The sequence below is a fragment of the Miniopterus schreibersii genome (assembly GCF_964146895.1).
Source record: "Miniopterus schreibersii genome assembly, chromosome: 8".
NCBI lineage: Eukaryota > Metazoa > Chordata > Mammalia > Chiroptera > Miniopteridae > Miniopterus > Miniopterus schreibersii.
Genome location: NC_138109.1, coordinates 534,293 through 557,721, shown reverse-complemented (window position 1 = coordinate 557,721; position 23,429 = coordinate 534,293). Strand labels below are relative to the sequence as shown.

Sequence of the window (23,429 nt, the reverse complement as noted above, 5' to 3'; positions counted from 1 at the left end):
TCCTTGGGAGGCCAGGCCCAGTGCCTGGCCATAGCACCTGCTAGGTTAAGCATGATTATTATTTTTTTTAATGCTCACCCGAGGATATTTTTTCCACTGCTTTTCAGAGAGTGGAGAGAGAGAGGAACATCGATGTGAGAGAGACACATCGGTTGATTGCCTCGCAATAATGCACTGACCAGGGTTGGGGATTGAGCCTGCAGACGAAGTATGTGCCCTTGGCCAAAATTGAACCCGGGACCCTTCAGTCTGAGGGCTGACACTAACCACTGAGCAAAACTGGCCCGGGTATGCATTAGTATTATCATGTTAACGATTATATATCCAAAAATGCAACTCAAACAGAACTCCTGTGGCTGTGGCTGGCCATCCCTTTGGGGAAGTGGTTGGGTTTCCAAAACAACCAGATGGGGAAGTTGCACAGCTTGAGAAATCCCCTCAAATTTTCCCCATTTTTGCCCCCCCCTTTCCACTCACCCTTGGTCACCCCACTGCCCAGTGGTCCCAGGACAGCAGCGAGACATGTCCTTTTCTGTGACCAGTGGTGTTCCAGGTCGATGGACACAGGACCAGGACTCCCAGCCAGAGAAGAGTGACAACAGCTGGTATGGAGGGCTGGGGAGATCTGGGGGCCGGGTTGCTGCAGAGGAGTGGGGTGCTCCATACTTAGGAGACCTCTGTGTAGAGAAGGAATGATGGCTGGCACTTGGGAGCCAAGCAGGCTACAAAGAACCCCACAATGCATTGCCTGGGCTCCTTTCCTGCAGTGACCCTGCAGCAGCTTATTCACGGACAGTCCCTGGCACACTGATGGGACACGACTCCTGAATGCACTAGTGGGTAACCCTCAATTCAGAAAGTCTTGGGAGAACCCACCCGTGCCTCCAGAAGGCAGCAGCTCCACCAGAAGCTACACGGTGGGCATTGCGGCCATGGACCCTTCCTCCTCTCTGGGTACTCCAGTCTTGGGGCCGGGGGAGAACACTGTTGGCAGGTCACCTCGAGGGCCCCACTTAGACAGCAAGTCCAGAGCCCCTGAGGTCCTATGGTGTACAACGACCAACCAGGCTGCTTGGGTTGGGAGTGGCTCACTCCCAGCTATGCTGCCAGCCAAGGGGCACTCACACTGCGTTTTGGTTCCCAAAACGTGTTCTTTCTAAGAAGAGTCACACCTGATAGTCACGGGATCCTCGGTGGGACCAGTTACGCACAGGGGCCTGTAGTCAGCCTGCCTGGGCTTTGGTGGAGGGGAGTGCGGTGGGGAAGCGGATGGGGCAGGGGCGAGCAGACACAGGGGCTGCTCAAGCAGTAGAGTGAATAGGGACCAGGGATCATTCTCCTGTTACCAGACAGGGGACCTGCTTAGGGCCAGGCAGTAGTGTATGGGTCTTGACTTGGAGCAGGAGGAAAGATTTCACAGCACAAGTCCAGGTGATTATGTTTATTAAAACACCTTGCTGGCCGGCTATTTTGAACCAGAACTCGCCCACACGGCTTCTCTGTCGTGACCGGTCAGCAGGGTGTTTAAAATTACTTAATGTAAGTGCAGACATGAGTTATCTCGTGACCAGTCATCAATGTTCGGACAGAGAAACATGTGTATGCTCGTGACCAGTCAGCAAGGTGTTTAAAATTACTTAAATTAACGTAAGCGCAGACACGAGTTGTCTCGTGACCAATTAGCAACGTTCAGACACAAACACGTGTATACTCGGGACCTCGGGACCATTCAGCAAGGTGTTTAAAATTAAATTAACATAAGTGCAGACGCGAGTTATCTCGTGACCAATTAGCAACGTTCAGACACAGAAACACGTGTATGCTCGTGGCCTCGTGACCAGTCAGCAAGGTGTTTAAAATAAATTAACATAAGTGCAGACACGAGTTTTCTCGTGACCAATCAGCAACGTTCAGACACAGAAACACGTGTATGCTCGTGGCCTCGTGACCAGTCAGCAAGGTGTTTAAAATAAATTAACATAAGTGCAGACACGAGTTTTCTCGTGACCAATCAGCAACGTTCAGACACAGAAACACGTGTATGCTCGTGGCCTCGTGACCAGTCAGCAAGGTGTTTAAAATAAATTAAGTGCAGACACGAGTTTTCTCGTGACCAATTAGCAACGTTCAGACACAGAAACACGTGTATTCTTGTGGCCTCGTGACCAGTCAGCAAGGTGTTTAAAATAAATTAAGTGCAGACACGAGTTTTCTCGTGACCAATTAGCAACGTTCAGACACAGAAACACGTGTATTCTTGTGGCCTCGTGACCAGTCAGCAAGGTGTTTAAAATAAATTAACATAAGTGCAGACACGAGTTTTCTCGTGACCAATCAGCAACGTTCAGACACAGAAACACGTGTATGCTTGTGGCCTCCTCACCAGTCAGCAAGGTGTTTAAAATTACTTAAATTACGTAAGTGCAGACACGAGTTATCTCGTGACCAATTAGCAAGGTTTGGACACAGAAACACGTGCATGCTCGTGACCACGTGACTGGCCAGCAAGGTGTTAAAGCCCGGAACAGCAAAACAAGAAAGGACTTATCATAGAAGCAGCAGCAGCAGCACCTAGACTGGGCTGCCTTTAGCTCACTAGAAACTCAGAAAAAGCCAGGCCTTGAAGACAGGTTCAGGGGGTCAGGCCAGGAAGAGCTGCTACTGCCCTACTGCTCCCCTGGTTGCAGGTGTCCTGGGGAACCCTTAGGTTTAGGAGATGCTGCTAGTGGGGGAAGAAGACGGAGGAGGGTAAGGCAGGGGTAAGCTCCCCGGAGGGAGCGGTCCCGCTCGCTGGGTCTTTCGTCTGGAGGGTTTTCACTCCTCTCTTGCAAGTGGGAGTCCTAGGGAAGGTCCAGGGGAGGGTTTCAGCAGAATGTCCAGCCTTCACTGGTGCGCTCCTTCAAGGTCGTGGTCTCTGCTGGTTAGCTAGAGGCAGGGGAGGGGTCATGAGTCATCGCCGCTGGCCCCTTGCCCACCTGCTTTCCCTGCTTTTCTGGGCCTGGAGCTGAACTAGACTGGGGCCTAGCCGTCATCCCCAGGGAGGGGCCCCTGCTGCGGCTGGCGGTGAGTCACTCGGCCCCTGCCTCAGTTCCCACCCCACCTGCCAGGGGGCTGTCCCGGCTTCTCGCCGCCCTGCCCGCTCGGGGACAGTGAGGGCCGCCCGCGGGCCCTGGACCCCGCACCACGTGCACGGCGGGGGCGGGGCCGGGCGCCGGGGGGCGGGGCCGGCGCGCGCGTAAAGGTGGGGCGGGGCCGGGCGCCGAGGGCGCATGCGCGGGGCGGGGCGCGCGTGCGCACTGGCGGCGCGGCGGCATTGCTGCTCGGCGGGCGGGCGCCGGGATCCCGGCGGCCATGGGGCGGGGGGCGGCCGCGGCGCCCGGTTAGCGACCACGAGCGGCGGGGCGGCGGAGTCCGCGGGCGCAGCCGGGCGAGGGGACGGCCTCGCAGGCGCCTGCGGCGGCGAGCGGTGAGTGCGCGCCGCCCCTCAGCCGGGCCGCCGCCGGGGTCGCGGGGCCGGGGGGCCGGGGCGGGGGGTGTGGACGCCCGGGCCTGACAGGGGCGACCCCCTCGGGCGCAGGCCCCGGCCCCCGACGCTGCTGGCGGCCTCCCGGAGCGCGCTGGGCGGGCCGCGTAGGGTCCGGGCCGCGGGCCTGCCCCGGAATCGCCAGCTCCGTCCCCGGGCCGTGCCGTCTGACTCGCAGGCTCGGCGCCCTCGGGCCGGACGGGCAGCTGCCCTCCTGTGTCTCGCTGCCCGACGGCCTTCGGGGGTCCCTTTCCCGGAATCCGCCCCACCCGGGCCTCGCTGACCTCTGCCCCCGCCCCGCCCGGGCCTGGCTGACCTCTGCCCCCTCCCCGCCCCCACCCGGGCCTCGCTGACCTCTGCCCCCTCCCCGCCCCCACCCTGGGCCTGGCTGACCTCTGCTCCTGGCTCCTACCTAGGCCTTGCTGACCTTTGACCTGCCCCCACCCTTAGCCTTGCTGACCTCTTACCTGCCCCCACCCTTAGCCTTGCTGACCTCTGATCCGGGTCCCCCCCCCCCCCCCCCGAGGCCTGTCCTCGTTGCTACCCAGGGAGGAGCTAGTGGGCATAGTGTCTGGCGGGCAGGGCAGGTGCCTCGGCTGCACTTGGAGGCTGGCCAGGGAGATGGCTCTGGTCTGTCGTCTTTGAACTTTGCCGGTGGGTTTCTGTTGCCAGCGCGCAGCCAGGAGTCAGCCGCAAGCCCTGACGGAGGGGTTCCCCAGCCAGCCCAGCACCATTCTTAGGGAGCCTAGGTGGCTGACAAGTAGGAGGGGACCGTGCCCCTGTTGGAGCCGGTCTTGAGTGTAGCCTTTGAGGCAGGTAGGTGTGACCTGCAGGCCGAGGGGCGGGGTTTGTTACAGGAGTGTGCGGGCTGTGGGTCTTGATTACCTGGAGTCGCAGCTTCTCTGTGGGCCCCACAGGTACAGCACTTAGAGGGACCCCCGAGGGAGGGTGCGGGGCTGCCTGCTGGGGCGTCACTTCCATCCCGCCGACACCTGTTGAGGGCAGGACTAGTGCAGTCAGGTAGTAACTGGTGGTGGTGACTTTCCACTTGTACTGCCTCCCTGACCCACCTTGCCTCAGTCTGAGTGTCATGCATCACCACAGGCAGATACAGAAACCAGGTGAAGGGGGCCCTGGAGGTCTGCGAGGGTCCCGGTGCAGCAGGACCAGGCGGGTGAGGCCTGGCTGTGCAGATCTGTGTCCTCACCTGCGCCAGGAGCGGTGCCACCCTCTCTCCACAGAGCCCCCTTCAGAGCTCTGATCCTGGAAGGTGTGGGTTGAAGGTCAGGCCCTTGCTTCACGTGAACATAGTACTTTCGGAAAGGTCTTTGAGTGCCCAGTCACCCCACCCAGCCTTGCAGCCTTGGACGTTGTTAGTTATTGGGGGGGAGAAAAGACAAGTTAACAGGGACTTTTTCCCCCCAACTCTGTACTGAGGTTGAACAGTTGCCAATTTCTGTGACCAAATAAACTTTCCTTTTTCATTGTTTCAACAAATACCCATGGAAAGCTCACACTGGAATCATGATTTAGCTTCCTGTGTGTGCACATGTGTGTGACTTGTTAAATTTCTTATACATTTACTCACTGGCACCCCAGTGTGTTACTGTGCTCCACCACACAGGCGTCGTTTGTTAAAATTAAGTTTGCGCTGTCAGGAACCTGAAGGAACTTGGATTGGGTTAGAATTTCATCATCTTAGAACAGTTAACACACCAAACAGACTTGAATTAAATGTGAGTCCAAATTCACCATTGTAAAAAATACCGTTGAGATTAACTTGAATTTTAAAATACTTAACGTGGTCATTTCATAAGTTTTTTTTCTGCCTGGTCATCAAATAAGCCTTTGCAAGTAAATGTTAACAGCTTCTAGGTAATGTGTAATAGACGGTTTTTAAGTACACTTGCATTTTGTGGTTTTGACTGGTTTACCTTTTTTTTTAATCCTCACCTGAGGATGTTTTTCCCATTGCTTTTCAGAGGGGAAGGAAAGAGGGAGGGAGGGAGGGAGATGTGAGAGAGACACATCCATTGGTTGCCTCTTGAATGCCCCCCTCCCCCACGATCGATCCTGCAACCGAGGTACATGCCCTTGGCCAGAATTAAGCCGGGGACCCTTCAGTCCGTGGGCAAACGCTCTAACCACTGAGCCAAACTGGCTAGGGCAACCTTTTATTTAAACTGTTTTGAGATACTTAGGCTCCCAGGAAGTTGTAAAGATGTACAGGGAGAGGCCCTGTGCCCTCCCCAACCTTCCAGTATTGTCTCGCATATCAATTGCACAGTAATATGAAACCAGGACGTCAGCATTGGAAAAATGTGTGAACTACACCACACTCTCTTCAGGTGTCACCAGTTTTACCTTCGTGTTACCTGTGTTTACATTTGTGACTGATCATTGCACCTGGAAATCCCTGGTGAACTCCCTTTACAGCCCACCCCAGGCCCATTTGCTCACTCATCCGTCTCCCCCCCTCTAATTGTGCAGTTGGGTCCTTCAGTCCGTGGGCTTTTGAGACTGGCCTTTGCACTTGGTGTGATGCCTCTGAGGTCCATCTGCGCAGTTGCAGGTCTGGGCAGACCTAGGTATGTGCCCTGACAAGAAATTGAACCCGAAACCTTTTGTGTACTGGACATGTCAACCAAACTGCTAGGGCTGTGTGGGGTTGTATGTGGACATAGTTTTCCTGTGGGGTAGATGCGCAGGTGCAGTTGCTGGGCTGTCAGTTTTTATAAGGAACTGCCAAGTTGTTTTCCAGAAAACGGTGCTCTCACAGGCCCCGCCCCCACACCCCTGTGGGGTGCTTCTCAGCACCCTTTAGCTTTCTCTTGTTTTGTCAGTTCTGGTAGGTGTGTGGCGACATCTCCTTGTGGTGCTGACCTGCACTTCCTCATGGCGGTGGTACCTTTCAGACGCAGGCTGTCAGGTGGAGACACCTGGGTCTGGTCACCTCTTCTGTTTCCTAATTGGGTCGTGGTTTTTCGCTGTTCTGGGTGTTTGCATACTCTAGACACCAGTCCTTTGTCGGCTGTCTAGTTTGCGAATGCTTTCTCCCACCCGTGGCTTGTTTTTCCCCCTCGAACAGGGCCTTCCACACAGCAAGTTTCTAGTTTGAGTCCAGTTTATCTGTTTTTTTACCTTTTATGGACTGTGCTTTTTATATCCCGTATAAACAGTTCTCTTTAGCCCTGAGTCCCAAATAACTTCTGTTTTTTTACAGAAGTTTTGTAGTTTATGATTTATACTAAATATAGTTGATTTTGATCTATTTTGAGTTGATTTTTGTTTGAAGTTTAGGTTGAGGTTTGCTCTCACTTCTCCAGGACTATTTGTGGGAATGGTTATCTTTACTCCCTGAATTGCTGTGCACCTTTGGCAGAAGTCAGCTGAGCACATTTGTGTGGATCTGTCTCTGGGTTCTGTTCCTGGGTCTGTGGATCTGCCTGCCTTCCACCAAATGCCACGGCCTTGGTTGTCCAGTTAGTAAGTCAAGATTTTTTTTTTTTGACTTTTAGAGGAAGGGAGAGGGAGAAAGAGAAACATGATGTGAGAGTGAAACATTGATTGGCTGCCTCCTGCACGCTCCCTACCGGGGATTTTAAAAAATATTGATTTCGAAGAGGAAGGGAGAGAGAGAAACATTAATGATGGAAATCATGGATTGGCTGCCTCCTGCACGCCCCCTACTGGGGATTGAGCCCACAACCCGGGCATGTGCTCTGACCCAGAATCAAACCCCGATCACCTGGATCCTAGGTCAACGTTCACCCGCTGAGCCACACCCAGCTGGGCTCCTTTGTTTTTATAGTGGTGGTAGCTATTCTAGTGCCTTTACTTTCTGTACAAATTTTAGAAGCTTGTCTATCTCTACAAGATAGTCTTGTCTGGGTTTTATAGAGATTGAGTTCATCCAATGCTTTTAGTTCGGTCTTCTGTTCTTCCTGTCGCACTGGCTAGGACTTCTGTGTTGTGCTCTGTTGGGTGGAAGTGAGCGCAGGCATCAGCCTTGCTCCCAGTGTCAGGAAAGCATTCACCTGTTCAGTAAGTAGGGTGTCATCTCTACGTTCTGCAGATGTTCTTGATCGAGTTCAGGATGTCCTGCCCTATCCTCGCCTGAGATTTTGATCATAAGTGGGTAGAGTTTTGTGCATCAGTTGGTATAATCACGTATTTTCTCTTCTTGCTGTGCTGGTGTGGATTGAGCCAGACTTGCATCCCCAGAACAATCCCGTTGGTATTCAGTTTACCCTTTTTAAACATATGTTGTGTTAGAATCAAGGCTACTTTGTGTAGCACAAAATACTGCAGTAGAAGCTGAGGCAGTGTCGCCTGTGTGCTGAGCTGCAGCAGTTGTGTTCTGGCTCTTGCCCGGGGCCACTGCAGCCGCTGTTGGGAGGTGCTCCTGGTCTCCTCCCTGTCCAGCTGGGAGACCCCTGCATTGCATATTGGGTGCAGGCCGTGGGGTGGGTGGTCGACATTTGTGCATACAAGGGAGCCCTCAGTACTACGTGCACGCTAGGTTTGCGTGACTTCTTAGCTAATAAACAGGAGTTAAACTTGGAGCTCTGGTTATAGACACTTACCTCCCCTCAGCCATTTAAATGAGAACATTATGTCGAATGAATTATTCCTGTGAATTTCACCTATAACATCAAACAAAATACATAAAAATCTGATGGTTATAAAGTTAGCGTTTTGAAAGTGTCAGCATCATGGGTTTAATTCCTTCTTGTCTCAGGGTTAGGGTAACCTCCCAGGTAGTTACTTCCGTACCTTCTTGGAGTGGTAGTGTTTTTCCCATCCTTCTAGGATTACAGCCTCACCGCCCCACTCAGGCTGCAGGTTCCTTGTGATGATGACACTTAGGACCAGAGTGTCCCTGAGTGTGCGTGCTGTGGAGACCCACGCAGAGTAGTCTCCATTACTAGTTTATCAGCATTATTCCCGAGCTTCTCCGACCTCAGTGGGACTTTCTTGCATGTGGGTTTCAGCTTTTGCAGTCTGGTGCAGTGTCCTGCGTGTGTTCCTCAGCGTCTGTTTCCATAGGTCCGGGAACTGGGTCCTCCGGGTCCTCTCTTCTCCCAGGACCCATGGGCCTCCCTGCTCTGTCTACTGTGGTTGTGAGCAGGGGCCCAGGAGTGTTGGCTCAGATGCCAGCTGTGTCCTAGCTATGTGATCCTGGGCTTCAATCTCCTAGATACCATCCCACAGGGCCCTGTGGGGGAGTGGGGGCAGGGTGCAAGCCCACAGGGGGTGCTGCTTTTGCTGTGTGCTGCTGCTCAGCCGCCCTAGTCTAGGGTGAGGTCGCGTGTTTCCGGTCCCTGCTCCTGGTTCTTGCTCAGAAGGAGGGGAGGGGAGGGGAGCCGAGCCCAGAAGTGAGGGCCCGGCCTGCCCTGGCATCTCTACCTGTTGAGTGGAAAGTAAACCTCTGCCATCCTAGCTGGTTTGGCTCACTGGTTAAAGTGTCAGCCTGTGGGCTGAAGGGTCCTGGGTTCGATTCCAGTCAAGGTCACATACCTCCGTTGCAGGCTTGATTTCTGGGCTGGTTGGGCACATGCGGGAGGCAACCAATCGATGTGTCTGTTTCTGAAAAGCAGTGGAAAACTCGGGTGAGGGTTAAAAAATATAGGACTAGAAAGTAAATATCTCTTCTGTTTTCCCTGTTTCTGTCACAGATGCTTTTCAAATGATTCATCAACTTTTCCTTTATGGACTCTCTTCTCAGACATCATGGGTCCCAGTGTTCGTAATTGTTTCCTTTCTGAAGCCTGAGGGGCCAGTACAGAGCTCGCAGCACTGCCCGAGGCCTGGCCTCCCTGAACCGCAGGTCTGAGACTCAGTTGTTGTCCTACTTGTGCCCTCCTCAAGGCCTCTGGGTGACAGCCCATAACTCATTTTTAAGTCTGTCTCCTTGGTGTGCGCCCACGTGGGAGAGCTGGCTCTCCTGGGTGCTGGCTGCCTGAGACCGTGGGAGGACTGGGTGGGTTAACTGCAGGGAGGCATCAGGGCCAATGCTCGGTGAAGGTGGCTGCTGTGTACTTTGAACAGTTTGTGTAATAAGGAAGTAAACGGATCTATCTGGTTTCATGCACCAAGCCGGTTTGTCCTGGTGCCTGTCCAACATTGGCTATCGCTTTGGCCCCTCCCTGGCCGGTGGCCTGCCCTCCCTGCCAGTCCTGCGTTTTGACTTCACACTCTGGCTTCCTCCCAGGCTCCTTTCCTGTCCCCTTCCTTTTGGCTCCTAAGTGGGGGTGTGCGCCAGGTTCAGTTCCTGAGTCTCCCCGCCCGCACCACGCACTTCGCCGGTTCTCTTGCGTTCAGCCTTTCTAGTCGGGTGTCAGGTGGTGTCTGACTGTGGCTCTGATTGCACTTCCCCGGTGGCCGCTGGTGTTGGGCTGCTTTCCATCCAGGGTTCATCTTTGGGGAAGTTGCCAGAAGTTGGGGTCTTTACCTGTTTTTTAATAGGCCTGCTCGTTTTCTTACCGAGTTTTGAAAGTTCTTTACATATTCTGGGCGCAAGTCCTTTGTCACGTGCACGTTTAGCAAACATCTGTCATCTGCCGGTCGTACTTCCATTTTATAACAGTGAAGGGTAAAAGACTTAAACTGCAATGAAGCTCAGTTTCTTTTAGAGTTTGTGCTTTGGCAAAGGTTTTCCTATTTAAAAACCTTTGGCCACAGGTTTTCTCCAGTGTTTTCTTCTAGGAGTTGGTGGTTTTGACTCGGGTTCCCGCCTGCCTATGGTGTGAGGCCGCTCCATACTTCCCGACATGGCTTTCACGTTGCCCCGATGGTTCCAGAGAGGACAATCCTCTCCCATTGTCCCCTCGCACCTCTGTGGAAATCCATTGGCCACCTCTGTGGGTCTGTGTGTCCGTCTTGGGTCAGTGCCACACTCTGCTCACTGCCGCTGGACAACAGTGACAGCGTCAGGCGGTCAGTTCTCCAGCTCCCTCTTCCCTCAGGCTCAGCTATTCTGGGTTCTTTGTTTCCACAGGGCCTTTAGGTCAGCTTGTCATTCCCTGTGGAAAGTCTGCTGAGGTCCAGTGTGCTGGACTTAGGTGGAATCTAGATAAGTGTAGGGAGAACTGAGATCTCAAGTGTCCTGCCCTTGGACTGAACACCAGTGCCTTTCCGTTTACTTGTCTTCTCTGACTTCTGCCAGCAACCTTTTGTCAGCATAGATTTTGGAACTTTTTATTGAAGCGTAACCGACAGACAACATTCTGTGAGTCCCAGGAGTGCCATACTTCAGGTAATTTGTGTATGTTCGTCACCTCACGTAGTCACAGGTGTTTGTTTTCTTGCGATAAGAACTTCAAATATGCGACAGTGTTAACCACAGTCCCCGCGCTGTGCGCTGCTGGCCCAGCCCGGGACCGACCTGTCTTAGCTGGAAGCAGGTCTCACGCCTCCTTTGTCAACTGCTGTATCCCTACGTGTTTTGTATTTTAATGCTGCTGACAGTGGTGTTTTTAAACTTCATCTGCTTACTGTTTGTTGCTGGTACGGAAACACCATTGGTCTATGTGTATAGAATTTGTCTCCTGCAACCTTGCTAACACTCATCTGTTGGTTGTAGTCACATTTCTGCATAGAAGATCGTGTCACCTGCGCGTGCACTTTGGCCTGTCCTACTGTGTCTCATTTCATTTTCTTGCCTTTTGCATGTCCTCCTGCTGTGAGCCCCCAGGACCATGCTTTTGGAGGTGCAGGTTTTCATCAGCGCTTCATCCGTTTCGATGAAACCTCTGTTTCTCCAGCTTGGGAGGGTGTTGCCCCACTGGGGCAGTGGTGGTCTTCGGGATTCTGGAACACCTCATGCCTCTGGATCTGGGGGGCTCCTCAGGTGACTGAGGTGCATCCAGGGACCCCGTCACATTTGACCTTACCGTGGCGGCGAGGCTTGTCTGGAGCCCTAAATGTCCCCTCCCTCCTCTACACTCCATGTTCACCTCCCCCTAGGGCAGCTTGGCCTCTGGAGGACTCTGGAGGCTGTGTCTGCGAGAACACCATGTGTCCTCTTGTTCGTGGGACGTGGCTATGTGGCAGGTCACTTGCTGACCCCCCGGTGCCCTGTGGGGTTTTCCTCACCAAGGGGCCTGTCCTCTTCTGCTCCCCTGTTGGCTTCCTGAGAAGGACCCTTTCGGGGTCACTGCCCTGGCACTGTGGGAGGTCATTGTGTTTTCTCTCATCAGTTGGGAATTTTCTTAGAAAATTGCTTTCTGATCCAAGTTTTCCAGTTAGCATGTTTCTTCTTTTAATCCCTCGGCGGGAACTGGTCTGTTCCTCCATTTTTCTGTGTATTGATTTCTGCCTCCCTCTTTACCACCTCTTCTGCCCTCATGAGGCTTATTTTACCCCTCTCCTAGCTTTCCTGAGTCTGTCTTAGCTCATTACTATTCCTTTTCAGGCATTGCAGCAGCCAGCAGGGTGGCACGGGCTTCGGTTTCCTGTTGACACTGTTCCTTTCTTTCTCTGGAACGTGGCGTCTTGTCCACTCTGAGTACTAACTGGGTTAGAAGGCAGGCCCAGTGTTCCCAGAGGGTTTTTGTTTCTGCTCTGGTCCCTGGTCTTACTGTATTGCGGTTGGAAGATTAGGTTCTCTACCTTCACTCATTTTTGGAAATTGAAGTTTTCTTTGCAGTTTACACCAGTTTGGGTGAATTTTTTTGGCTCTGAATGGAAACCGCAGGTTCTGCTTGCAGGGCGTGGAGTCCAGTGTGTACCTGCCGCTGCTTTGGTTAGTTATATTTATTCAGCTCTTCTGGACTGAGAGGCACTTAAAACTGCACCTGATTGTTTCGATTAACCGCTGCACCTGTCTAACTTGTGAGAGAAAGGCCACCACTCGAGCTTGGTGGGTTTTCTTTGTGTTTTAGCTCCTCCTAGACTCATTAAAACTACAGGCAGGTGCTTGAGCTCTTAAGTGTCTTTGTGTGGAAACAGGCTGTTTTCAGAGCCTTCTCCCCAATGGAGCAGGTGTGTCTCTGTGGACAGATGTGACTTTACGCATATTCACTTACTTGCTTTACTTTATTAAATTAAGGGATCAGTGTTGTGACCGAAGCCCTGGTTCATCAGTGATGGAGATGGAGCCAGAGAAAGTCAACATGAGGAGGGGGCTGAGCGCAGACGCGTCCGCCTACCGCTGTGCTGCGTGTCATGGGGATGAGGACCTGGTGCTGGGCCACCCCATCCGGGGCCGGACCAAGTCCCGCAGCCTGTCTGCCTCTCCTGCCCTGGCGAGCACCAAGGAGTTCAGGTATGAGGGCTCTCTCGGGGCTGTGTTGGTCCCTGCAGGAGGCTGTGGGCAGGCAGGCATGTCTTCACTTACACATGCGTGTGTGGCGCTGCCCCAGCTCCTTCCACATGTGGACGTGGAGGTGTGTGGCCGCAGCTCTGAACCCTGCTGGGGCTGCAGGCAGCCCCAGGGTGCTTGGGCAAGTGTCCCCAGCCCCAGCCCCAGCCCGGCTGCGCTGCTCTTGCGCAAAACCTTGAGTAACAGCGCATAAACCTTGAGTAACAGCGTTCAGAGCCCGTGTGACCTGCTAGTGAGAGCACAGCGATGAACACCTGCCGACTCACTCTGGTTCCTGGAACAGTGACCACCCGGGGCTCCAGGGGAAGCTGCTAGAGCTGCCTGGCCTCTGAAGCCAGTTCACTTCTGCCAGGCAGGGGCTCCTGGGTGTGTCGCATGGTGGTGTCAGGTGAGGTGGAAGAGCCTACACCCTTCACTGTGTGCAGTGTGGGGACAGGTGCTGGCTTGGCAGTTTCTCCCAGTGGTGCCATCCTCCTGGGTCTCGTCAACTCTCTGCATCCAGGCGACAAGGTTCAGTGTGGCTCCCACAGCAGATTTTGGGTTTGGTTCTGGGGTTTCTACTGCAGAGGACAGGAACCTGGCGTGCTGGCAGCGGTCCAGGTACCTCTGCCTGTGGAGTCAGCGAGGGAGGAGGAAGCTGTCCTGTCGCAGAAATATCAGTTTAGACAAACCCCAGATCCAAGATTTGTCCCAAGGCCCGGGTGTGGCTTCCTGCTGGCCCTCAAGGACACTGAGGCTCAGCCTTTAACAGACACTGGGGACCCTCAGGGCCTCAGGGAGGGTGCAGAGTCTGCTGTATGTGTGTTGGGTTTGAAGATTCCGTGGAACATGAGATAGCAGTTAAAGCAAGTTTGCCAGCTCCCGGCAGCTGTCCTTGTGGCAGTTTTCTTTAGTGCAGAAAGGGCCTCTGGTTGTTGGAGGCTGGTGATATGTGTGGGGGTAACACATCCCTTTGCCCTGCCCTATTATTTGTCGTCCTTGCTGCCCTGGCAGGGGCTGGCACTAGACCTCCAAGGACAGGAGAGGAGGGCAACCGAGGGCGTCCCCGGGACATGCTGGCCACAGTGCTTTTTGTGTAGGTGATTTGATTGTGACTAAGTCACTTTCCAGTTATTGGAAAGTTGGGCCACTCAAGTAGCATCTTCTCTATTGACAATACAGCTCGGAGTGGGTGTCTGTTAGAACTTACTTAATCCAGGTTTACCTGGGGAGGGTTCTGAGACCCTGATTCCCAGGGGCAGACCCGACGAGGGTCCTTAGCCAGACTTGCTGGGAAGCCCTGCACGAATTCAGATTCCAAGCCTGTCCCTAAGGTCGTGTCCCCTGTTCTGCGGTGGGTCCTTAAGGATTGTCTAGGTGTGTGAGTGGCTCTAATTGCTGTTGCTATGTGGACAGTGCATGGCACTTAAGTTTGCTCTGCACACCAGGGCGGCCTCTGCTGGACCACACTGGACAAACGACGTCATTTGGAGGAAACATTTCTGAGTCTGACCGGTCCGCACTGTCTGCATGTGTATCACCTGCTATCTGTCTCTCTCCACAGGAGGACCCGCTCTCTGCACGGGCCCTGCCCAGTGACCACTTTTGGACCAAAGGCCTGCATGTTGCAGAACCCCCAGACCATCATGTGAGTGCACGGGGGATCTCCCTGCCGGGACGGGGCGGGGGGGGGGGGCGCTCTGTTGTGGAAGGTTCTGGTGTGCAGAGTAAGTCGCTTAAGTGCAGGCTCCAGTGCCTTTGAGAACATGGGTGGGGTGTGTGCCCAGGTATGTTTTCGTGTGCTTGCTTTTTCCTCTAGTAAAAACTCCAGGAGGAAAAAGGCCGTGTTTCTTTCATACTCACGTTTGATGGGTCAAATGTGTTTCTTCTTTAAGTCTTAAAATGTGAGATATTGGTTTTATTTTTTTTAATATCTTTATTGATGTCAGAGAGAGGAAAGGAGAGGGAGAGAGAAAGAGAAATATCAATGATGAGAGAGTCATTGATCAGCTGCTTCCTGCACGCCCCTGATTGGGGATTGAACCCGCAACCCCGGGCATGTGCCCTGACTGGGAATCGAACTCCGATCGCCTCAACCACTGAGCCACGCCCGGCTGGGCAACATTGGCTTTTTTAAAGTCTGAGTGTACTTGTTGGAGATGGACCCCACCTCGCAGGTGCTGCTTTTACACTATCTGCTTTTGGCAGCAGCCTGAAAGGAGCTTGGCCTGGGTTGCCCTGAGTGGCCGGCCGGTGCCCCAGTGAGACACTATTTAAATACTAAGCATTTATGCCCATCAGAGTGGCTCAGCTGGTTGAGCATCACCCTGTGCTCTGTCCGAAAGGTTGCAGGTTTGATCCCCAGTCAGGGCACTTAAGGAAGGTGCCCCATCAACATTTCTCTCACCTTGAAATCCATCTCCCTCTCCCCCTCCCCCTTTCCCTCCCTCCCTCTCTCTCTTTTTTTCTCTCTCCCTCTTCCTGCCTCTAAGCATGTCCTCGGGTGAGGATTGAAATAAATAAATGAACATCTAGCAGTTTGGGCGATTTCACTGGACTTGGGTAACTCGGACTCAGTCCAGCCTCTCACCTGGTGTTTGGTGGCCCTGGGGAGGAAGCTCTGTTAGTGTGCTCTGTGCGGTGACCTGGCTGTGTCAGCTTCTTATGGAAACACTGACATGACTTTTTGATACTGGTGTGCTTGACAGTAAAAAAAAAAAAAATCAGAATTCCATCTCAGCCTGCTACCTGTGGTGAGCTCAGCCCCCATCCGGGCTGCAGGGGAGGGGCCACCCGCTCTTGCGCTTTTTTTTTTTTTTTTTTTTTTAATATATCTTTATTGATTTCAGAGAGAGGAAAGGAGAGGGAGAGAGAGATAGGAACATCAATGATGAGTGTCATTGATCAAGCCTGCAACCCGGGCATGTGCCCTGACTGGGAATTGAACCCCGGTTGCCTGGATCCTAGGTCAGTGCTCAACCCCTGAGCCTTGGCCGGCTGGGCTTTTGTGCTTCTGTCACTAACCCACCTGAGGGTCTTTGCTTCCCCACCCCTCACACCTCCCCCCATCCTGTGATCAGCCTGGGGCCTGGGGACTGCCTGTGCTGCCACCTCCAGGCCACCTGCGGAACTGCTGTGAAAACCGAAGGACGGGCCTCACCCAGTGAGAGGACTGCCTGCTTCTTGCAGATGCTGAGGCTGGTGCCCTGGGTAGCCCTATGGCAATAGTGCCTCTGCCTGCCTGCTGGCTGCTATCTGGCTCTCTAGTTACTGGGTTCTGATCCCGCCTTTGCTCCCCCATCCTGCCCATCGTGGAATCCTCATTGTCCCTCTGGCACCCCCACAGCCCACTGCCAACACATGGGTGCCCTGGCCCACTCTGGTGCCCTCAAACCCAGAGCCCCACTGCCCGCCACTGCTCCAAGCCCTGCCTCGTGGCCAGCTCCCACCCTGCCCTCTGCCCGCGCCTTCCCATTGCTTCTGGCCCCAGACTGGTGCTACTGTCGCCTTTCGCTAGCTGCTGTTTTCTTGGTCTGGGCAGAGCTGCTCTGTCACCCACGTTCCTGTGTCAGAGCCACCCTGAGGGCCTTGATTAGCTGTCACTCATGTCCAGCCCAGCGCACAGTCACTGTCCTTGTGTTTTGGCTCATGAGCCTCAAGTCAGGGTCTAGGCCAGCATCTGAGCTGCTCCCCGGGGTCAGGTGGGGTTGTTCGGGGGGGTGCCCTGGGCAGAGGGGCAGGTGCCCTAGAAGTGTCCTAGGGCTGTGGGTGGGGTTAAAGAGGGAGCAGTTTTCTCTGGCCTGCTGGCCCTGTGCCTGCACTGTCTGGCGGGGCTGTCATCTCTCATGAAGGGAGAAGGACTCCCTTTCTTTACCTGTTCCCCAGCCCCATAGCTGGGTGGGCAGGGCTTCACCTGCACAGCCCTGACTCTCCCTGATAGTCAGAAGTAAGGTCCAGGAACCGAGTTGACATGGGACATCGCTTCCCGCTGTGTCATCTGAGCCTTCACTGGGAGTGTGGTGCACTTCCTCTTAGGGTTAAACATGTGGACTTGCCAACAGCTGCTAGGCTGCCGGCCTCCTGCTTTCCCACCTGGCACCCACAGTCGTGTGCCAGGGAAGGGTCCGCATCTTACTTTGCAGGTGATCCATTGGGAAGTTGAGTGACCAGTTGGCACCCAGACCCCTGCTGGGAGGGGGCTTTGTTTTCTGCCTCAGACTCCCACTGACTTGGGCAGAGAGTTGTAGGCTACCCACACTCCAAGGCCTGAAGCTAAGCAGAGGGTGTTTGGGGTGTGCCACCTGTTCACCTGACCCAGGTCTGAGAGCTCCTCCCACGGGGCCCAGACAGTTCCACCGCCCAGCTCAGATTCCTGTGCAGCTGGGACATGTCACTGCACCCAGAGTGCTTTGGGTGTCTGAGAGACCTGGCATCCTTCCCTGCCTGGAGGGAGGGGTTAGGGTGAGAGTTAGGGTTAGAGTACTGAGCAGAGTGCGCTGGCCTGGGCCTGTCCTGGAGCAGGTCTGAGTAATGTCTGCTCTGGAAGCTGTGAGAGTTGTTAGGGACTAAGTAAGCGTGTGAGAGCAGGGACCACGATGGTGAGCAGTGGGCGCATCAGGCAGCAAGAGGACCTTCCACGTGGGACAAGCAGCTGGAACGGGGGAGGCTGGCCACTTGGGGCTTGGCTGGCGTGGCCACGGGGTGCAGTGGGTCTGGAGAAGCGAGGCCTGTGCAGGACTAGGCAGATAGGCCATTGAGGATGCCTGCGCTGGGCCTGTCTTAGCATGAGTTCCTCTCCCCTCAAAGGCACATCCAGGACCCTGCCAGCCAGCGGTTGACGTGGAACAAGTCCCCAAAGAGTGTGCTCGTCATCAAGAAGATCCGGGACGCCAGCCTGCTGCAGCCCTTCAAGGAGCTCTGCGTGTACCTGATGGAGGTGACAGGCGGGGGCAACCCCAGAACTCCCCTACGTCCCCCACCCCCTCCATCCGTGCCAGCAGGGTCCCATCGTGGGTGTCACGGGGACACAGGTGGCTGCCTGCCTGCCTGCTGTATTCGGGACTTGTGCCACGTGGTGGCCGGTGTCTGAGCAGCCGAGACTCAGGAACTGGTTCCCCAGAGTGCTGGCAGTGGCGGAGGCCTCAGCATGGGGTTGACACAGCCGTCTGTCCCCAGATGAACATGATCGTGTATGTGGAGAAGAAGGTTCTGGAAGATCCGGCTGTTGTGGGCGACGGTGGCTTCGGGCCAGTGAAGAAGAGGTTCTGCACCTTCAGAGAAGGCAAGTGCCTGTGCCTGTGGGAGTGTCCGGCCCTCTTGCTGGTGCCCATCACGTGTGGGTGACGGTGTCTCGCTCTGCCTTCCAGACTATGACGACATTTCCAACCAGATCGACTTCATCATCTGCCTGGGGGGGGATGGAACCCTGCTCTACGCCTCCTCACTCTTCCAGGTGAGCCTGCCACGTGCACGGTCTGTGCGCAGTTTCTGCCGCAGGCTGAGCAGTTGTCCAGTGTCCTCGCTTTGACACAGACACAGGTTTGCACATGGGCCAGGTGCTGCGCCTGCTCGGTCTGGGGCTCTGAGCTGGGGGAGAAGACAGTAGCCACAGGCTGATGCTCCAAGGGCGTGGTGGGGGAACCCTGGGAGGCACCAGAGGGTGGGGGTCTGCACAGGAGCCCAGTGGGTTGTCCCGAGTCCTGAGCCCACCCTCACTCCTGCACCGCCCCAGCCAGGGGCATCCATCTGAAGGTCAGGTGTGGAGGCCGCTGGAGAGGGCCTGGAAGTGGGCAGGGCTGTCCTCACTACCACCCCTGGCCTTGCTGACCTCTGGTTACTTCATTTCAGCCCAGCCCCACCACCCTTGCCAGACAATGACCTTGGGGTGCGTGTGGTCGGGTGGCATGGGTGGACTGGCTGCTGAGTGACCCACCTCCTCGGCTCACAGGGCAGCGTGCCTCCTGTCATGGCATTCCACCTGGGCTCCTTGGGCTTCCTGACCCCTTTCAACTTTGAGAACTTTCAGACCCAAGTTACTCAGGTGATACAGGGTGAGTCAGAATGTTCTGGAGCCCACAGCTCTGAGCCCGGCCTTGGCTTCTCCTTTAGCTCTGGATTTTTAAGGATGTGCACAGCAACAGTTAGTATTTCAAGGTTCAGAGATTCCCTGCCCTTTATTGAGTTTATTGGTGACATTGGTTAATAAAATCATATAGGTTTCAGGTGCACAATTCCACAGCACATCATCTCTACACTGTATTGTGTGTTCACCATCCCAAGTCCAGTTTCCGTCTATCACCATTTATCCCCCATACCTTCCTCCACCTCTCTTAGCTCCAAAATTCAGAGATTTCTATATTTTGATTGGTTGAGACAATTTTCCTAACATTGAGAAGTCTGAGCAGGGCCCAGGTCGAGGACACTGTGTTGAGCGCAGTGGGTGGATTTTCACAGAAAACAAGTGTGTTGCTCTCGATTTTGGGGTGGGGGTTGCTCAAGGGGAGGTCTCTGCTTCCCATTGGGTGTGACCAGCCCGGGTCCCCAGGGAACGCAGCCATTGTTCTGCGGAGCCGGCTGAAGGTCAAGGTGGTGAAGGAGCCCAGAGGGAAGATGTCCTTCCCCAACGGGGTCGGCGAGAACGGGGTGCTGGCCTCCGGCTGGGACGCAGAGGCCGAGAAGCAGGTCATGCAGTACCAGGTCTGTGGACATGTCCCTCGGCTGTTCCTCAGCTGTCTTACGGCCTCGAGGAGGGGTACAGGGTTGGGGGATTTTGGTTGGAACCCAAGGGGAGTTTCCTCCCTCAGGATCTTCCAGACAGCCCAGGTGCCTGGGGGGCAGACCCACCTAGGAGGCACCGCTCAGCCCCCTCAGTGCTTGGTGGCCTCACTGCCCCCCCCAGGTCTTGAACGAAGTGGTGATTGACAGAGGCCCCTCCTCCTACCTGTCCAACGTGGATGTCTACCTAAATGGGCACCTCATCACCACAGTGCAGGGTGATGGTATGTGGGCGTCGGGTATGTCGTGGGCACTGTGGGAATTCCACATGGGGCCGGGGGAGGAGCGCGTGGAGAGTGACCCTTTGGCCTGTCCCTCAGGTGTGATCGTCTCCACCCCGACGGGCAGCACTGCGTACGCGGCAGCAGCTGGGGCCTCCATGATCCACCCCAACGTGCCAGCCATCATGATCACGCCCATCTGCCCCCACTCACTGTCATTCCGGCCCATTGTGGTCCCTGCAGGAGTCGAGCTCAAGGTTAGAACTTGCTCCACCTTTTCCAGTTTGAGTCCTTGCCCTGGGGCTCGTGGTGCTGACCACTTTATCTGCTCAAGGTGGCCTAGTCCCCCGGCATCCCCTGACTGTGACCCCATTTCTGCCAGGCTGTGGGCCCCACCTCGTTCAGTGCCTGAAAGGTCCTCTCTCTCCCCCACCCCGTTCTCATCTCTGTCTGTTGGGCTCATGCTGCCGGGGGTATAGTTGGGAGGGAGCCGTGCTGAGAGCTGCGCCAGCCCCTCAGCCGTGCTCTCTATCCCCAAGGAGTGGGACCTGTCCACATTGTATGGGGGCAGGTGAGAAGTGACCCCTGGCAGGTGGAGCTGCGCTCCATAGAGCTCCATGAGCTGGAGCCAGATGCCTGGTCAGTGCCGCCCTCCAGGGCAGGGGTCTGAGTGCTCAGCTGTGTGCACGCGCACACACACCTCTCCCCCTCTTGATCCCTGCAGATCATGTTGTCACCAGAAGCCAGGAACACCGTGTGGGTGTCATTTGATGGACGAAAGAGGCAGGAGATCCGCCATGGAGACAGGTGGGTGGACCCTGGGCCGGAGCAAGGGGTGAGGTGGGTGGGTGCCTGCCTGCCTCCCTCCCTTATCCTCCTGCCAAGGGTGACACATGTGGGCCCTGTAGGCACAGCTTGTCACCAGGAGCCCAGAGGGTTCCGTGTCACATTGGGGGAACCTGTGCTGTTGCGCAGCTTGTCATGCACGTTGCTGCGCGTGGCTGTGATCTGTACCTGCGGTGGCAGATCCTGCTCCTCACTGGCTGCAGCTGTGCCCTTTCTCTGCACCCCCCCCACCCCCCCAGGATCTGGTCAGGGGAGTGGGCTGGGCTGAGTGGGTCAGTGGCTCTGTCCTGGGACGTAAAACTGCCAGTGGGGCCCTGGCCAGGCTGGGGAGCCAGGTCCAAAATGACTTCTTGCTGGGGAGGGTCCTGGCTGGGCTGGGCAGGTGGGTGCTGCTTGGCGGCAGTTTTCGGGCTCAGTGTGCGCCTTGTGTCCCCAGCATCAGCATCACTACCTCGTGCTACCCGCTCCCCTCCATCTGCGTCCGAGACCCTGTGAGCGACTGGTTCGAGAGCCTGGCCCAGTGCCTGCACTGGAACGTGCGCAAGCGGCAGGCGCACTTCACAGACGAGGAAGGGGAGGAGGAGGGCTAGCCGCGTGTGCTGCACGTGTTGTCCACAGTCACACCCCTGCCGGCATGAGACACCACGTCACTTCTGTCTGTAGCCAGAGCAGCAGCCTCAGAATCTGCCTTTGTCAGCCAGATTGGCCGTTTTTAACGTTTTAAATCTGACCTTTTTCTGCATTTCTGAATGAGCCGAGCAAGCAGCGGCCGGTGAGTGCAACATGGCACCCGTGTTTTCTGTCAGGGCCCATCCCTGCCGAGCTGCACGGGCTCTTCTAGTTCCCTGTCAGGAAGCTCCACAAATATGCCTTTCACATTGAGGGGATCAGAATGGATGGATCTATCCTTTGGTGTTGAAATAAATGTCTCAGCCAAAAGCCTGCTTTCCCCTGATCCTGCACCTTTCCCCAAACCTCAAGGGGAACCAAGTGGTGAGCACCTGGGAGGTGATTGCAGGCTGGTTCGTGGATGGGTTCTTTTCCTCCCCCCACCGTCTCTGGTCCTGTCTCCTACCCCCACTTTGGTGTAACAGGTGCCGCAGATCGTCACGCCTGGCCAGTGAGCCTGGTGGTGGCCGGGTGAGGTCAGCCCACACACATTCCTCTAGGATCAGAGCTGGCCCCCAGCCCCGAGGCAGAGTTGGCCTCTGTAGTGCTGATGCCCGGGTTCTGCTGTGCACACTGGGAAGACTGCTGGGGGAGGGCTCGTACTGTGAAACAGCTTGTACTGCGTGCATGTCATCTGTCTAGTCCACCCAGCTGCTTGGGGGTAACTTGGTTACGAAGCCACGGTCCTTTGCAGGTGTCACAAGATTGGGACAGACGGGTTAGTGCCAAGATGGTGCTTTGTGCAGGTCCCGGGGTATAAGGACACCCTGTCATTCCAGCAGCCACCCCTCCCTCGCCAGCTGGCTGAGGTGTGTACAGGTACATGCACATGTTTCCACAGGACCCAAAGCCTGTGCAGTCCATGGTTGGAGCCGAGGCTCAGTTTGCACGTGGCTTTGGCTCCCTAGCCCAACAGGTGTCCAAGATCCGGGCTTGATTTGAGTAACTGGTTTATCTTTGAGGAGCATTTTCATCTGCGAGGTTGGGGAGAAGGGAAGGGCAGTGCATTGTCTTGCCCACTTGGAGGGAAACATGCCCCAATCTTGTGCTAATGAGGTGTCCAGGGCCACACGGCCCCCCTTGGCTGGGTCTCTATAAAGAGCTGGCTCTACAGCCGAGCACTGTCTCCACTCTTTGTGTGTGTTGATTGCTGTACCCACTTGTCCTTGCTTTGTGACCTCAGTGGTGCTTGGCACTTGGCCTGGTGCTGGACATGGAGGTGGTCTCCCACTGCCACCTGCCCAGCCATCTGGCAGGCAGGCCGGCCTCCTGTGGAGAGGGAGCCAGAGCCAAACCCAAACCCCCCGGCATTAGGTTCAGAGGAGTAGCATTTGGAACTTGGGCCACTTGTTTAGACAGAAATGCAAGTCCTTAAGCAGCACGACACTGAGATGATCCTGAAAGCTCTGGGTTTTTTTGAAGTAATTCTTAGTATTTCATGTTAATATCCTGAAAATTTATTAAATGTTGAAAGCCTTACTATTTTCAGATCTTTCAATAAACACTTGTTTAAAAAGTCGGATTAATAACTTTATTTGCTTTTTTGTAACCAACTCAAAGAGGCCAAGGGAGGTGGTCTGGGTCCACCCTGCCCTCAGCACACCTGGGGAAGACGACGGGGTGGGTCCTGCTCAGGCAGCCCCCAGTGTCCCAGGGATCCTCACCCAGCTCCACCAGGCTGTTGGGGTTGGGGACGTGGGCTGGACCTTGGAGCACCTGCCTCCCTCCCCTTGGTGTGGGCAAAGCTTTGCCAGGATCAAAGTGGGCACTGCTGGCACACACATGGACACAGCACTGGGCTGGAGCCCAGGATCAATGAAATGGCCAGCCAGATGTGCCACTGGCCATTCTCAGGATAGTTAAGCAACAGCCCAAGGCCCTGGCTGTTCCTCTCAGGCCAGCCCTGGAGGTTAGCCTGCCTCCCTAGCCCCCAGTGTCACCACTGTACCTGTTAAGTCACAAGTTTTCGCTTCTGGGGGAGGCGCTTTTACACCCAGGCAGTGTGGGGTCCAGTTGCCCCCCTGCGCAGATGTCTCTGCAGCCTGAGGTGTCTGCTGTCCCCTCTGCCAGGGGACCTGGCCCAGCCCCATCT

General features: G+C 55.2%; 1 protein-coding gene across 4 annotated transcripts; it reads left to right on the top strand.

Annotated features, from left to right (window-relative positions):
* The first annotated feature begins 481 nt into the window (after nucleotides 1-481).
* On the top strand, nucleotides 482-22,856 carry NADK (NAD kinase). Of its 4 annotated transcripts, none has more exons than XM_081144261.1 (12): nucleotides 482-605; nucleotides 12,576-12,791; nucleotides 14,392-14,475; nucleotides 17,634-17,763; nucleotides 18,003-18,108; nucleotides 18,194-18,279; nucleotides 18,775-18,877; nucleotides 19,372-19,523; nucleotides 19,726-19,825; nucleotides 19,922-20,079; nucleotides 20,547-20,629; nucleotides 21,105-22,856. In XM_081144261.1, the coding sequence occupies exons 1-12, from the start codon at nucleotides 523-525 to the stop codon at nucleotides 21,256-21,258; spliced, it is 1,455 nt and encodes a 484-aa protein (XP_081000387.1). In that variant the 5' UTR covers nucleotides 482-522; the 3' UTR covers nucleotides 21,259-22,856. The 4 variants fall into 4 exon arrangements, with proteins under 4 accessions (XP_081000387.1, XP_081000389.1, XP_081000390.1 ...); XM_081144263.1 differs by lacking the exon at nucleotides 482-605 and adding an exon at nucleotides 3,302-3,466; XM_081144264.1 differs by lacking the exon at nucleotides 482-605 and adding an exon at nucleotides 3,307-3,466 and having other exon boundaries at nucleotides 19,726-19,840.
* The last annotated feature ends 573 nt before the right edge of the window (nucleotides 22,857-23,429 follow it).

Excerpts from the sequence above, each read along its gene's own strand:
- NADK (XM_081144261.1), top strand. The coding sequence starts at position 523 with ATGTCCTTTTCTGTGACCAGTGGTGTTCCAGGTCGATGGACACAGGAC. Across the intron at positions 606-12,575 it reads GAGAAGAGTGACAACAGCTG|GGATCAGTGTTGTGACCGAA; the intron begins GTATGGAGGGCT and ends TATTAAATTAAG. Across the intron at positions 19,524-19,725 it reads AGCAGGTCATGCAGTACCAG|GTCTTGAACGAAGTGGTGAT; the intron begins GTCTGTGGACAT and ends TGCCCCCCCCAG.